The 14901-nt window shown below is 42.1% G+C and overlaps 2 protein-coding genes across 9 annotated transcripts in view; both read right to left on the bottom strand.

The window, feature by feature from the left end:
• The window catches only part of MCM10 (minichromosome maintenance 10 replication initiation factor), a 41158-nt gene extending 35092 nt beyond the window's left edge, over positions 1 to 6066 (bottom strand). For 5 of the 7 annotated variants that reach the window (XM_036352600.1, XM_036352593.1, XM_036352613.1 and 2 more), the window contains exons 1-2: positions 5909 to 6065; positions 4544 to 4632 (exon numbers count right to left, since the gene is read on the bottom strand). In XM_036352600.1, the coding sequence (XP_036208493.1) occupies positions 4544 to 4550 (7 nt within the window). In that variant the 5' untranslated portion in view covers positions 4551 to 4632; positions 5909 to 6065. Of the gene's footprint in view, positions 1 to 4543; positions 4633 to 5908 lie in introns of all 7 variants that reach the window. The other 2 variants (XM_036352584.1, XM_036352607.1) reach the window with 1 other exon arrangement.
• A 3066-nt stretch (positions 6067 to 9132) lies between these two features.
• OPTN (optineurin) overlaps positions 9133 to 14901 on the bottom strand; it is a 56463-nt gene continuing 50694 nt past the window's right edge. For both annotated transcript variants that reach the window (XM_036352578.1, XM_036352576.1), the window contains exon 14: positions 9133 to 12880. In XM_036352578.1, coding sequence (XP_036208471.1) covers positions 12753 to 12880 — 128 coding nt within the window. In that variant the 3' untranslated portion in view covers positions 9133 to 12752. The remainder of the gene's footprint in view (positions 12881 to 14901) is intronic.

Raw genomic sequence — 14901 nt, 5'->3', positions numbered from 1 at the left:
ACAGAGAGAAACATCAATGTGAGAGGCATACTTCGATTGGTTGCCTCCTGCATGAACTCTGACCTGGGCCTCAGCCAGGGAGAAGCCTGCAACCTAGGTACATGCCCTTGATCATGATCGAACCCGGACAACGCGGTCAGCAGGACAAGGCTCTATCCACTGAGCCAAACCAGCTAGGGCAGGATATGACATTTCTTAGCCCCTCCAGCAGTGGACCTTTGTTTTTTCCTCCAGGAGTGAGGTGGAAAACCCTAGATCACCTTGGATTCTTATTACCCAAGTTGCCAAGAACACTGTGAGTGGGATACCGGGAGCTTAGCCAATGAGCAGTCAGAAAAGGTGTTTCCTCTACAGCTCATGCGCAGAGGAGGGACTGCTGGTGCACCGCGGCTGCTGGGGCAGGGGGGCCCCCCCTGTGTGTGTCTCTGCTCTGGGGAAGGCCTCCCTGTCTCCGGGCCTGTGCCATCTGTGGCCTGCCTCATTGTGCACGCAGTCCCCTCCCGCCCATCTGCGCACGCAGCCTCCTCCTGAGTTGGTCGTGACTGTTACAGTGTCCTGGCTAATTTACATACACACACACACACACACACACACACACACACACACACACTAGAGGCCCGGTGCACAAAAATTTGTGCACTTGGGGGGGAAGAGGGGGTCCCTCAGCCTGGCCTGTGCCCTCTCGCAGTCTGGGACTCCTCGGGAGATAAAGCCCTGCTGGCTTAGGCCTGCTCCCAGGTGGCAGAGGGTAGGCCCAATCTCAAGGTGCAGCCCCTGGTCGGGCTCAGAGCAGGGCCGATTGGGGAGTTGGGGCGCCGCCCCCTGTCATGCACAGAGCAGGGCCCATCAGGGGGTTGGGGAGCTCCCCCCTGTCACGCACAGAGCAGGGTCCATCTGGGGGTTGAGGAGCTCCCCCCTGTCACTCACAGAGTAGGGCCGATAGGGGAGTTGGGGCACCGCCCCCCGTCACACACAGAGCAGGGCGGATCAGGGGGTTGGGGCGCCGCCCTCTATCACCCACAGAGCAGGGCCGATCAGGGGGTTGGGGCGCCGCCACTGTCACACTCAGGGCAGGGCTGATGGGGAGGTTATGGCTCTACCCCATCACACACAGAGCAGGGCCCGTGGGGGGGGGGGGGGGAATTGGGGCGCCGCCCTCTATCACCCACAGAGCAGGGCCCGTGGGAGGGGGGGGGAAATTGGGGCGCCGCCCTCTATCACCCACAGAGCAGGGCCAATCAGGGGGTTGGGGCACCGCCACTCTCACACTCAGGGCAGGGCCGATGGGGAGGTTATGGCTCTACCCTGTCACACACAGAGCAGGGCCCGTGGGGTGCCACACCCTCTCACACACAGAGCAGGGCTGATCAGGGGGTTGGGGCGCCGCAGCCTGTCACGAACAGAGCAGGGCGGATAGGGAGGTTGTGGCCCCGCCCCCTGTCACACACAGAGCCGCAGGGCGATCAGGGGGTTTGGGCGCTGCCCCCTGTCACGCTGATCCCGGTGCTGGGAGGCATATTACCCTTTTACTATATAGGATAGAGGCCTGGTGCTTGGGTGGGGCTGGCTGGTTGGCCCTGAAGGGTGTCCTGGATCAGGGTGGGGGTCCCCACTGGGGTGCCTGGCCAGCCTGGGTGAGGGGATGATGGCTGTTTGCAGCTGGTCACACACCCTTCAGGGTGGGGGTCCCCACTGGGGTGCCTGGCCAGCCTGGATGAGGGGATGATGGCTGTTTGCAGCTGGTCACACACCCTTCAGGGTGGGGGTCCCCATTGGGGTGCCTGGCCAGTCTGGGTGAGGGGCTGAGGGCTGTTTTCAGGCTGGCGGGTGACTGAAGCTCCCAACTGATCCTTTTTTTCTTTTTCTTTTTTTTAATTCTGGGCCAGATTTAGCTCTGGCTCCAGCTCTGAGGCCCCTGCTGCTGAAAGCAGGTATCTGGTTTGTTTCGGTTCTATACTCGAAACAATGTATAACACCAGCTCTGATTTCCTGGCCGGATGAAAGCAGGTTTCTGGGGTTTTGTTTAGCTTCTATATTTGTTACAATGTTTCAAACTGCAAGCTCAGAGGCCGGCAAGGCAGGCGGGGAACGGTGGAGTCCTCCGTCACTGAAGCAAACAAGCCTCATGTTCGCTTCCAGCTGTCTGGCTGCCGGCCGCCATCTTGGCTGGCAGTTAATTTGCATGTCTCCCTGATTAGCCAATGGGAAGGGTAGCGGTTGTACACTAATTACCAGTTTCTCTTTTATTAGATAGGATATATATCATTGTGAATATTTTCTAAACTTCAATCTTTATACAATTTCTAAAATTTTATGAATGTTGACCTTGATTAAAGCCAACAGACTGCTACTTCCATGCCTGCACCCCAACCGGTGAACTTTCCTAGAAAAAGATCGCCATACTGATTGGTTAAACTTTAAATATATACTGCCAAGAACAAATAAGCATTCAGTAGTGCTTAAAAATCCCCACATTTCCCTAATAATTGCTTTCCTATTTTCTAACCACTTCAGCCACTTCTCAAACCTCTAATGTCTATCCTCCATCTTTACTCTTAGCTGATCTTGTCTCACACTTAAAAAAACAAACAAAGGAAGCAAACAGATTCCATCATCTTTCACTACTAAACTTGAACATATATTCTCTGCTTTTCCTCCTATGAAAATGGATGAAGTGTCTAGTCCTATTTATGGCCAGTTCTTCCATTTATTAACCTGAACCCATTACTCCCAGCTTCCCCAAAACTCTCTCTCTCTCCCACATCACCAATTTTTCCACTTTCTGGAGCATTTCTCTCAGCATACAAACTCATTCCAGTGTCTCCCATCCTATCAACTAACAGATATTTTTCTACTTACTTGTTTGTTATCTTGTTATCTCTACTAGAATGTAAGCAGGAATGTTGTTCAGGAAACTCTAGCACCAGGAAACATTTTGATTTAATTTATACTGGATCAAATTGTAAGGCCATGCCAACCAAATGGGATTTTATTAGCTACAATGACTTCTTAGAGAACACATACCCATTCACCACTTATTTTCCCGACCTTCTCATAGCAAAAAAATTACACTCTGTATTACATAAAGGTAATTTGTGATGATTTTAGGAAACAAGAAACTATCATTATACTAATGTGCAATCAATTTCACATAATATCACAGTGTAATGAATTTCAACAACACTGAATTGTACTTTTTTTTTAAAAAAAGGACAATGTATAATAAACTTGGATTAAAAAAATACAGTTTCAGACAGTGAGCTCAATTATACAACTAGAAAAAGAATGCATTTTATGTTACTAGAGGCCTGGTGCATGAATTCGTACACGGGTGGGGTCTGGCCCGCCCGCCCCAATCGGGGTGATTGGGCTGGGCTGGCCGGGGGGAGGGGCTTCAGGTGGTTGGCTGGCCGGCCCTGTCCCTTGGTCGCACTCCCGGTTGAGGGGACAATTTGCATATTAGCCTTTTATTATACAGGATCCTCAGTTTTGTGCTGCTCCCTGGCTAAGCTCTGCTAATTAGAACAACATTTCTTAAGTAAATATTTGCACACATTCCTGCAAAATGAACAAAACTAGAAAGGACTATAATAATTTAAGACAGAGCTAGACTAAAACCACTTCAACAGATTTCTTTTACTTATAGATTTTTAGAGACAGAGTGGGGAAGAGAAGGAGGGAAGGAGGTAGATTGGGAGAGGGAGAGGGGGGAGCGAAGGAGGGAGAGAAAGGGAGAGAAGAAAAACACATTAATTTGTTGTTCTACTTATTTATGCATTCATTGATTGATTTTTGTATGTGCCTCTGCCCGGGGGGGGGGGGTGGGGGGGTGGGGGGGGATCAAACCTGTAACCTTAATGTATGAGATTGACACTCTAACCAACTGAGCAACCCAGCCTGGGCTCAACAGACTTCAATATTAAATGTGAACTCTGAGACTGCCTGGGTTCAAATCCCTGCTCTGACACTGGTCTTTCTGTTTCCAAAACACAGTTGCTATGAGGATTATGTTAGTTAATATAATTAAGGATCTTAGAGCAAGCACTTGGCACATTGTAAGTACATGCCAGCTATCATCATTATTATGAAAGACAACCAGTAATGCCAGAATAAATCCCACCTGATTAGACCTAGCTGGTTTGGCTCAGTGGATAGAGCATCCGCCTGCAGACTGAAGGGTACCAGGTTCGATTCTGGTCAAGGGCACATGCTCCGGTTGTGGCCTGAATCCCCAGTAGGGGGCGTGCAGGAGGCAGCAGATCAATGATTCTCTTTCATCATTGATGTATCTCTCTCTCTCTCCCTCTCCCTTCCTCTCTGAAATAAAATATATATTTTATTTCAATCAATAAAAATATATTTTAAAATAAATAAATCCCACCTGATTAAAACAAGTAACATTCAGTGACTGAAGTGACCCACTTAGACAACACCTGAGGGTGGGGCAGCTATTTTCACTATTTTGCAAGTAGAATAAACAACAAATCCACAAAGGATAATTTTCTAAAAACAAAAGAAAACTGAGAGAACTGCCAGGACTTACCATCCATGTTGTCTAGGGAACAGTGGCGAGAGTGAACTTCCAAGGAGGACCAGGTGCCCAGGAGATGGCAGTAATGCAGGATCTTGGCTCTGTGAAACCAAGAGAAGTCACCCTTGGTTCTCTCTTGCACACACTGCACATCCAAAAAGTCCAGAATCCTACAATTCCTAGGGACTGCAATCCTAGAATCCATTCGGAATCTGACCATTCTCACCCCTACCGCCAACACCATCTTCCTCCTAGTGTGGAAGCAGTTCCCTTTTTCTTTTTTTGCAAACTATGGTTGTAGAAACTCAGGTGAGGTACAGAGGAGTATGATACTAGAATACATGGATGAAACAAACTGTAAACAGTATTACTGTGCTGTCTATTGGGGAATCTGCTGGATGGAACAAACTGTAAACAGTATTACTGTGCTGTCTATTGGGGAATCTGCTGGGTCGTAAGCTCCTCGGGAGTTTAGAAAGCGGAAACTATCTTGTTCATTTCTATAGCCAACCACCCTTTCACCCAAACCCATGCCTTTTCCTCACCCTCATATCTAGGGCCATCTGACAAGTGCTATGGTTCTTATCCTCACAACATTGCTCAAAACTTCCACTCCTCCCCCATTTTACTGCCAAAAGCCTAGTCCAAGCCACTATCAATCTTTTGCCCCGACTACTGCATTGGTCTCTTTGGCCTTCTGTAATCTAGTTTTGGTACAACAGCCACAGTAACCTTTTCTTTCCTTAGAAAACTTTTAGAAACAGAAATCCAATAGTGGTATTCCTTTAATAGAAATTCTTTAATGACCTTCCATGGCCCTTAGCAAAAATGTTACAAAGCCAACGAGGCAATGGGTACTCTCTACTTCTACTTCCTCATCTTTTCTGCGGGTCCACTCCGCTCCGCTCTACCCACCCCGCAAACATGTTCCCGCAAGACGCCGGCATTCGCCTTCGTGAACACAAGCGCGCTCGCAGGCCGCGGGCCCTTCGGGAAGCTCTCCCCCGCCGCGGAAACACCATTTTTCTAAGCCTTCCCGCCTCCCTCTCAACTCACCCTTCCCATGGCTGTACTGCACTACCGTGTACTTGCTTTATCCTCTTTGGACTGCAGGCGTCACGGGGCGTAAGTAATGAGTGTTTGGAGCCCGGTACACGGCACATACTCAACATTTATTATTGTGACTTTTAAAAATGAACAAATAACAGAAGTCCAAACGGCATGCACCTGGCAAGCGTTTTAAAGGTTACTTTAAAGAAAGAAAACACTGCTCCCCTAACGAAAGTAAACGGCATCTCCGACGTGCCCCGCCACTGCTCACCCCCGGACCTCCCGGTCGCGCCCTCCCGCGGCCGCCGCCGCCCCCGCCTTCCTCACCCGAGCGCCCGCGGGCTCCGCGCTCTCGCTCCCGGAGCTCTCACCTCTACCACAGACGCGCGTGGCGGGACGTCTACCCCGCCGCCCGAGAGCCACTCACACGCCCAGGCCGGGCTTCTCACCGGTCCGTGCCTTCCTTCTACAGCCAGGCCCGCCAAAATTCCAACTAGACCCCACCGGTCTCTGACGTCGGACGCACGCCGGCTAGAGGAGAGCTGATTGGCTGCGTCAGAGCCCTTGGAGGAAACGACTGGGGAGGGGGGTGGAGGAACGATTCGTACGGAGAGCAGCCTGATTGGTTCACGTGACCGGAGTCCTCTTCGTTGGGGGCAAGGGAACTTCGGTGAAGTCCTGGGCACCTTTAGGTAAAATAAAGTGTTTTGGTGTCCTCCAGCGCCACGGAGTGTAAGTATTCTCAGATGGTATTTCTACATGAGGTCAAAACTCAGTTCCTAACCCGCTCCGGGCCTGTGTCATCCAATCCTGAGCCTCATTTTCTCTTTCTATTGCCTCAGGTATAGAAAGTGTTGAGCAAAGACGTGATCCATATACTAGGAATTTACAGTCTAATTTGGTAGATAAGATGTATGCGTCATTAACATAAGGCGACTACTAATGAGTACCAATCTTGTGGAAGAGGAGGCAACAAAGGAGACGAGCGAGAAACATTAAAATAAGTAGGTAAAACGAATTATGTGGATGATGAACTCCAGGTCAAGTTTATTTTCATTTTTATAAAAAGACCGTGTTTGAGCAGGTGGGGGAGGAGAAAAGAGTGGCTACGTGCTTAGACTCTAGTTAATTAAGACTTAGATTTGTAACTGCCACATACCAACTGTGCAACCTTGGGTAAATTACGTAACCTCTCAGAGCCCCAACTTACTCATCTGCAAAGTGGATAGTAATAGCTATTTTATAGGGCATTGTGAGGATTGAGAAAACCTTGAAAATACACATACAATATTCTTACTACTTTCTTTGTTTTGTTTTTTTGTTAATCCTCACCTGAGGATATTTTTTTCCATTGCTTTTTAGAGAGTGGAAGGATGGGAGGAGGGATGGAGGGAGGAAGGTGAGAGAGAGGGAGGGAGAGAGAGAGAGATTGGTTGCCTCCCACAGGCACCCCAACTGGGGCAGGGATGGGACCTGCAACCCAGTTACCGTGCCCTTGACCAGGAATCAAACCTGCGACCCTGCAGTGCCTGGGACCAGGCACTATCCACTTCGCAACAGTGGCTAGGGCATTACTACTTTATAGACTTTGCTGAGGGAGATTGACAGGTACTCAGGAACTGAATGTACCAGAAACTGAAGGCAGAGAAGCACATTAGAAAATTGCCATAGTCCCAGGCTATAAGAGTTGAAGGGAAGGGACAAATAGGAAACATTATGAAGGAAAACCTGTTTGCTTTAGTAACTGACCAAAGGAAAGTTACTTTTGGCAGGAAAAGGAGAGGACAGTGGCCATGTTGGCAATACCCAGGAGAAACTGGCGGAATTGTAGAAATGGACTAGAAGTCTAAAGGAATCTATCATCTCTTCCCCTTGTTTTGGACAGGGGAAGAGATGATAAATTTAGGCGGTGGGGATGCTCTGGAGATTTCAGCAAGTGCCTTTAGATTTGTGATTGAAGCCAGAGGAACATATCAGGGCTTCAAGTATAGGGTTTGGGATGGTTTAGTGAATACAGTTGAGTTCTCTTTTTTTTTTTTTTTTTATATATTTTATTGATTTTTTACAGAGAGGAAGGGAGAGAGATAGAGAGCCAGAAACATCGACGAGAGAGAAACATCGATCAGCTGCCTCCTGCACATTCCCCACTGGAGATGTGCCCGCAACCAAGGTACATGCCCTTGACCGGAATCGAACCCGGGACCTTTCAGTCCGCAGGCCGACGCTCCATCCACTGAGCCAAACCGGTTACGGCAAGTTGAGTTCTCTTAAGTAGAGATTGTGAAGCAGAATATCTGAGGATGTTTACCGAGTTAATGTACCAGATACTTAAACCAATTCTTCCGTCCTTAGGCCCAGCAGGAGGCAATGCTATTCAAAATCAGAAAATCAGACCTTCTACTGGGAGAAATAGCCACTTTTCACAGCCTCCACCCGCCCCCCCCCCCCCCCCACCTGCCTGTAGAAATCTGTTTACATTTGCCTTTACATCTGCCAAGCTGTATGGTGCAGGACTCTCTAGAGCAGTGGTTCTCAACCTTGGCTGCACATTAGAATCACCTGGGAATCTTTTTAAAATCCTGATTTTTAACAAAGAAACAGAATTTCCGGAGGATGAGGCCCAGAAATCAGGATTTTAAAAAGATTCCCAGGTGATTCTAATGTGCAGCCAAGGTTGAGAACCACTGCTCTAGAGCCTCATCCCAAACTTGAATTTGTCCAACAAACTGGACAAAGACCCTGTACTGAGAAAAATGTTATCCTTGATCAGAGGCAACCCTCTACTTAGAGATGAATGGCCCTACTAAGAAAGGGGAAAACCCAATCTACTTAATTTTCATAACAGAATATTGTCTTTGCTGCGCAAATAAATGTCTATTGATTTTCAACCAATCTAGAGGTTACTTTAAATAGCAGAGTATGATATTTTACAAAGGGAAACCAATAAAAAACGCTATCCTTGGTGGTTTCAATGAGCTCATTAGAATGTTCAACTCATTGGTTGTGCTGGGTTAATGACTACAATATATATTTTACATATGTGAAATATCCAAGATTATAGCTCCATATATTTAAAGGGCAAAATTGCTACACAAATCTCTCAGCTCACTGAGAGCTTCTGAATTAATATTTTGTATTATACTTCACATCTTTGCAATTACTTAGCTAGAAAAAAATAACAATTAAATTACTCAGCAATAACCAAATTTTCATAGCAAGAGTATGTAATGTAATTTCAATAATTTTTAAATGACATACTATGTAAGTCAAAGGATGCCAAAGAGTGTTAAATTATTTCTACTTTTTATTTGCCTTTCATAGCAAAGCAGTTTGGGTACCTTTTATTGCTCCATTAAAATATTTGAATGTCAGTTCATATACTTGATTTCTGATGATGGCAAAATAAATTTGACAATTAAAGGCAATTCCAAGTTAGCCCTTTTATTATAGGTCAGATGGAAGTGTTAGCCAGTCTTCACAAGAATCTTGATTTTATGATGCACACAATACATTTTATCTGTGTTCGTATTAAATAATCATAGTTCAAGTTATTTTTTAGAAAATAATACTTTATTTTTTTTAGAACAATGATAGAATTACAGAAAAATTGAGCGGAAAGAACAGAGTTCTCATATAGCCCCTTCAACACATAATTTCCCGTTATTAACATCTTGCATTAGCATGGGACATTTATTATAATTGTACATTATTACAATATTGATATATTATTAATCTAAGTTCATAGTTTACATTAGGGTGCTCTCTTTATGTTACACATTCAGGAAGAATAGTTTAACTGCCCTAAAACTCCTTTGTACGCTTACCTATTCACCCCCCTTCCCAACCCCCAACTATTGACAACCACTAATCCTTTTACTGTCTCTATAGTTTTGCTTTTTCCAGAATGTTATACAGTTGGAATCATACAGTATGTAACCTTTTCAGATTGGCTTCTTTCACTTAGCAATGTGCATTTAAGGTTCCTCCTTAAACTATGTCTTTCCATGGTTTCATAGCTCATTTCTTTTTAGCACTGAATAATATTCCATTGTCTGGATGTATCACAGTTTGTTTATCTTTTACCTATTGAAAGGCATCTTGGTTGCTTTCAAGTTTTGGCAATCATGAGTAAAGTTATTATAAACATTCATGTGCAGGTTCTGTGTGGAAATAAGTTTTCGATTCATTTGGGTAAATGCCAAGGATTGCATGCCTGGTTTCCCAAGAAATTGCCAAACTGTCTTCCAAAGTACTATTTTGCATTTCCACCACCAAGTGAGAGTTCCTGTTGTTCCATATCCTTGCCAGCATGTGGTGCTGTTGTTGTTTTGGATTTTAGCCATTTAATAAGTGTGTGGTAGCATCTCGTTTTAATTTGCAATTCCCTAATGACACATACTATTGAGCATCTTTTCATATGCTCATTAGCCTTCTCTATATTTTCTTTGGTGAGGTACCTATTTTTCCCATTTAAAAAATTGGGTTGTTTTATTACTGTTGAGTCTTGAGAGTTCTTTATATTTTGGATACTAGTCCTTCATCAGATGTTTGTTTTATAAAGATCTATTCCCCGTCTGTGGCTTGAGTTAGTTTTTGTAGAAGGTGTAAGGTCTGTGTATAGATTCAGGTTTTTTATCTTTTGCACATGGATGTCCAGTTGTGCCAGCACCATTTGTTGAAAATACTATCCTTTCTCCATAAAATTGCTTTTTTTCCTCTGTCAAAGACCAGTGAACTCTCTGGGTCTATTTCTGGTCTTGCTATTCTGTTCCTTTGATATATTTGTCTATTCTTTCACCAGCACTATTCTATCTTGATTATTATAGCTTTACAGTATTTCTTGAACTCTGGTAGTATCCTCCAATTTTATTCTCCTGCAATACTGTGTTGGCCATTCTGAGTTTTTTGCCTCTGTATAAATTTTATAATCAGTTTGTTGATATCTACAAAATAACTTATTGAGATTTTGATTGGGATCATGTGGAATCTATAGATCTAGGTGGGAAGCACTGACATCTCAATACTGAGTCTCCCTTTACGTGAACGTGGAATATCTTTCCACTTACTTAGTTCTTTGAGTTCTTTCATCAGATCTTGTACATATTTTATTCTACTTATACCTATTTCACGCTTTGGTGCTCATATAAATGTTACTGTGCTTTTTAATTTCAAGTTCCAATTATTCACTGCTGGTGATATTAGTAATTTGTGTCTTAAAATTTTAGTTAGCCTGGCTAGAGGTTTGCCAATTTTATAGATAATTTCAAAGAATCAGTTTTTGGTTTTACTTATTTTTCTCTATTGAGTTCCTGGTTTCAATTTAACTGATTTCTGCCCTAATTTTTATTATTTATTTTCTTCTGCTTTTTGGGCGGGCTAATTTACCATTCTTTTTTTACTTACTTCAAGTGGAAGCTTAGATTATTGATTTTAGATCTTTCTTCTTTTCTATATAGGCATTCAATGCTTTAGGTTTTCTGCTAAGCATTGCTTTTGCTTCATTCCCGAAATATTGATGTTCTATTTTCATTTTATTTGTTTAAATTTCTCTTGAGACTTTCTCAACCCATGTACTATATACAAGTGTGTTATTTAATCTCCAGGTGTTTAGAGGATTTCTGGGTATCTCAGAGTTGTTACCAACTTAATATTTTTACTTGAACAAAGTAAAAGAATATCCCCCAAAACTTAAATGTAAAACCATTTGGTTTGCTTTTCTATTTAAGATAATATAGAAATCTATTTTCTCTAGTATAAAGTAGTAGAGAAAAATTAAACTAGAAGCCTTAAGCAAGAAATTAAAAGTAAAATTTTCATAGTTAATTTTAGAAATGTTTTTAAGCAAACATTCTCCCTGGGCTGAAGTGGGAAAATCTTTTAATCTAAATTGCTATTGAATTTGTACAGTGTGTTCTCTTGGCATGAAGGCATAATGAACTATTTTGATTTCATTTCTCTTTGATTTCCTGTTTGATTCCATATGTGTGTGTATATGAGTGTATTAAATCAAGTTTGTCTAGGAGAGATTCTTATGACAAAGCCCAACAGGAGATATTTTAATTTTCAGTTAAATGTTATAGTCTCTAGATACATAGGTTATTGTTTACTTTTATGGCAGGCCCAGTATTAGCTAATAACTGTAGGTTCACAAAATATGGCATATCCCTATGTTTTCACCTCCTTAGCTAGAACACTTTCTAATTCAAACAACACATACTGGTCTCTAGTAAAGAGATTTGCTCATATTTATAGAATATACAAAATAGATCTGAATCAAGCAATAAGCTTATATGAAGCTGAATCCAGAAAATGCATCCTATGAAATTAGCTAATCCCATATGAACAATGTGAAAGAGTCATAAGCAAAATTTTATTTTGCAATAACTTTTTTATGGTTGTGATTATATAGCCTAATCTAAGAAGAGAATGAATAAATAGTGGTTCTTTTTAGAAATGAATAAACTTTCTACTGTACAAGCCCACATACCTGCAGCACAATGAAAGAATAAAGATGACTTATTTGCACTGTGGTTATATCAAATCCAGTGACCCTAATGTATCCACTTCATCTAGGCCAAAATTTTTCCCTTTGTCCTGATGGCCAAGTAAAAAGCTCAGAGTGCTCATATGAAAAAAGCCACATTATAACTTTGGTACAACTGTGGCTGCAATAGAACTACAACATACACATATATACATAACCCAAATAGGTTTGTCTTAAATGGATGAAGAAAAATAATAATATAATTTATTTCACAAATACTTCAGAGATCTTTTTTCTTGAAGAAATCTGTGACCACTTCATTTTTCCTGCCTATTTAAAAGGTAAAGTTTACCAGTAATACTTCTTCCATATAATTACATTTACTATGTCCCATGATGTTATACCCTCATTAACTGCATGAACAAATAGTTCAATGCTCACCTAAACTGAACATTTAAAGAAATGATTCTATTATCAGAAGAATGGTATGTTAAGAATTCTATTTTGCGATTTTATGGAAATCCACACAAAAAAATGTTCTATATGGAACATACTGGTTTTCTTTCTCCTAAAACAAACATAATGAGCCAAAATATTTGAGTGAAAACAAGTAACACAAAAGTAGAACTCTTGGAGGAAAGAAATCTGACATTTACCAGCAGTTTGGGGGAGGCGAAATGTCAACACTTAGATGATGCAGTCCATGACATGAATTTGTAATGTATCTATGTCAGGCAGGACTTCTCCACATTTGGGGCAAGAATGAATTGGTATATTTTGCTGCTGCTGTTGCTGCCAGTTACTATCATCAGCTCCTGAGAATAAGCATTAAGTGAAATATTATTCCATTCCTTCCATGTTACAAGCAGTCTTACTTGATGGACTTTAATAACAGATGGTTAATTTTAACATCAGTTAAACATTGTACTCTATACCTAGTAGGAAGTGAGTCTAGGTCAGCCGTGGGCAAGCTACGGCCCGCGGGCCGGATCTGGCCCGTTTGAAATGAATAAAACTAAAAAAAAAAAAGACCATACCCTTTTATGTAATGATGTTTACTTTGAATTTATATTAGTTCACACAAACACTCCATCCATGCTTTTGTTCCGGCCCTCCGGTCCAGTTTAAGAACCCATTGTGGCCCTGGAGTCAAAAAGTTTGCCCACCCCTGGTCTTTTTGCCCACCCCTAAACTTTTTCTGTAAAGGGCCAGAGAATAAATACAGGGTGGGGCAAAAGTAGGTTTATACTTGTTTGAATGGAAAATAATACAATAATTATGAAATAATACAAGAATAAATTCTGTTTCACATACTCACAACTATAAACCTACTTTGCCCCACCCTATATTTTAGACTTTGCATGTCATATAATTTCTGTCACAGCTGCTCAACTCTGCTGCTATAGCATGAAAGTAGCCAAAGACAATAAGTCAACAAAAGTGCATGACTATGTCCCAATAAAAAACTTTATTTATTAAAACAGGGCAGATTTGGCCTGTGAACTGCAGTTTGTCAAACCCTGCTCTAGAGAACAACCAGCCAACTCTCAGGGATTATTGACTTTCATTTAAAGCTCCATTGCATTAAAGTGTGCCTTTTTTTTTTGTCCTGGCCTAGGTTTAAAGACTCAGACTTGGGATTATGGGTTCCCTCTACCTCCTGGCTCTTCACTATAAAATAAGTTTAGTCAGTTTTCATTATTAACACATTACACTCATTTCAGCCTTTGCCCTTTCGTTCTCATACTGAACTTATCTAAATCCTATCTTAAAGGTCAAGCTTACAGTCACATCTTTTCCAAGCCTATCTCAACTTGTCTGGCCCTTAATGATCATCCTTTCTTCTTATCTTTAGCAGTATTATTTCTATTACTGAAGTCTTATCTTGTATTATGAATTCATATTTGTATGTGCACATCCTATCTCTCCCACTAGACCAGTGGTTCTCAACCTTCCTAATGCCGCGACCCTTTAATACAGTTCCTCATGTTGTGGTGACCCCCAAACATAAAATTATTTTTGTTGCTACTTCATAACTGTAATTTTGCTGCTGTTATGAATTGTAATGTAAATATCTGATATGCAGGATGTATTTTCATTGTTACAAATTGAACATAATTAAAGCATAGTGATTAATCACAAAAACAATATGTAATTATATATGTGTTTTCTGATGGTCTTAGGCGACCCCTGTGAAAGGGTCGTTCGACCCCCAAAGGGGTTGGGACCCACAGGTTGAGAACCGCTGCACTGGACCATAAGCCCTCACGGATCTGACCATGATTTATGCCCATTTGTTTCCTTGTTTTCAGCCAGTGACCTAGACCAGATTAGACACTTAGATGGCTGCTGCTTCTGCTGCTGAAATTACTGAGAGGGGCTCCTATTTAAGGCAGCTTTGTTAGAAAATGAAAAAAAAAAATCTTAAGACATCTTATCTCTGGAATATTGTTTTTTATAAAACAAAAAAGCTTATTAGGAATAAATTTACACTTTGTGATGATTTTTAGATTATAAATGTAAATCAAAGAGTGTTTGACCAATTCTTGTTTCAATTCTTTTTCATGTAAATAAGCATTTGTCTTTTATAGTTATAATGAATGGAAATCGTCCCTTAAAAATCCAGGTGCAAGAGATCACCCTTTTGACTCAAGACAAGTGTGTAGGTACATCTAGATATGAGGTATATTGATGTTCCTAGGATATTTAAAATTAGGTTAGAGAAAACGCATAGCAGTGCTCAAGTGAGTAGATGCAGCTTTCAGAGAACATAGCTTACTCACTGATGCTAAACATGCCTGAGGCCATTATTTATGCCAGTTCACATGCTGCTCCT

Source organism: Myotis myotis, unplaced genomic scaffold, assembly GCF_014108235.1.
Source record: "Myotis myotis isolate mMyoMyo1 unplaced genomic scaffold, mMyoMyo1.p scaffold_m19_p_1, whole genome shotgun sequence".
NCBI classification, from domain to species: domain Eukaryota; kingdom Metazoa; phylum Chordata; class Mammalia; order Chiroptera; family Vespertilionidae; genus Myotis; species Myotis myotis.
The sequence above is the reverse complement of the archived record's forward strand: the minus strand, read 5'-3'. Positions and strand labels throughout refer to the sequence as shown.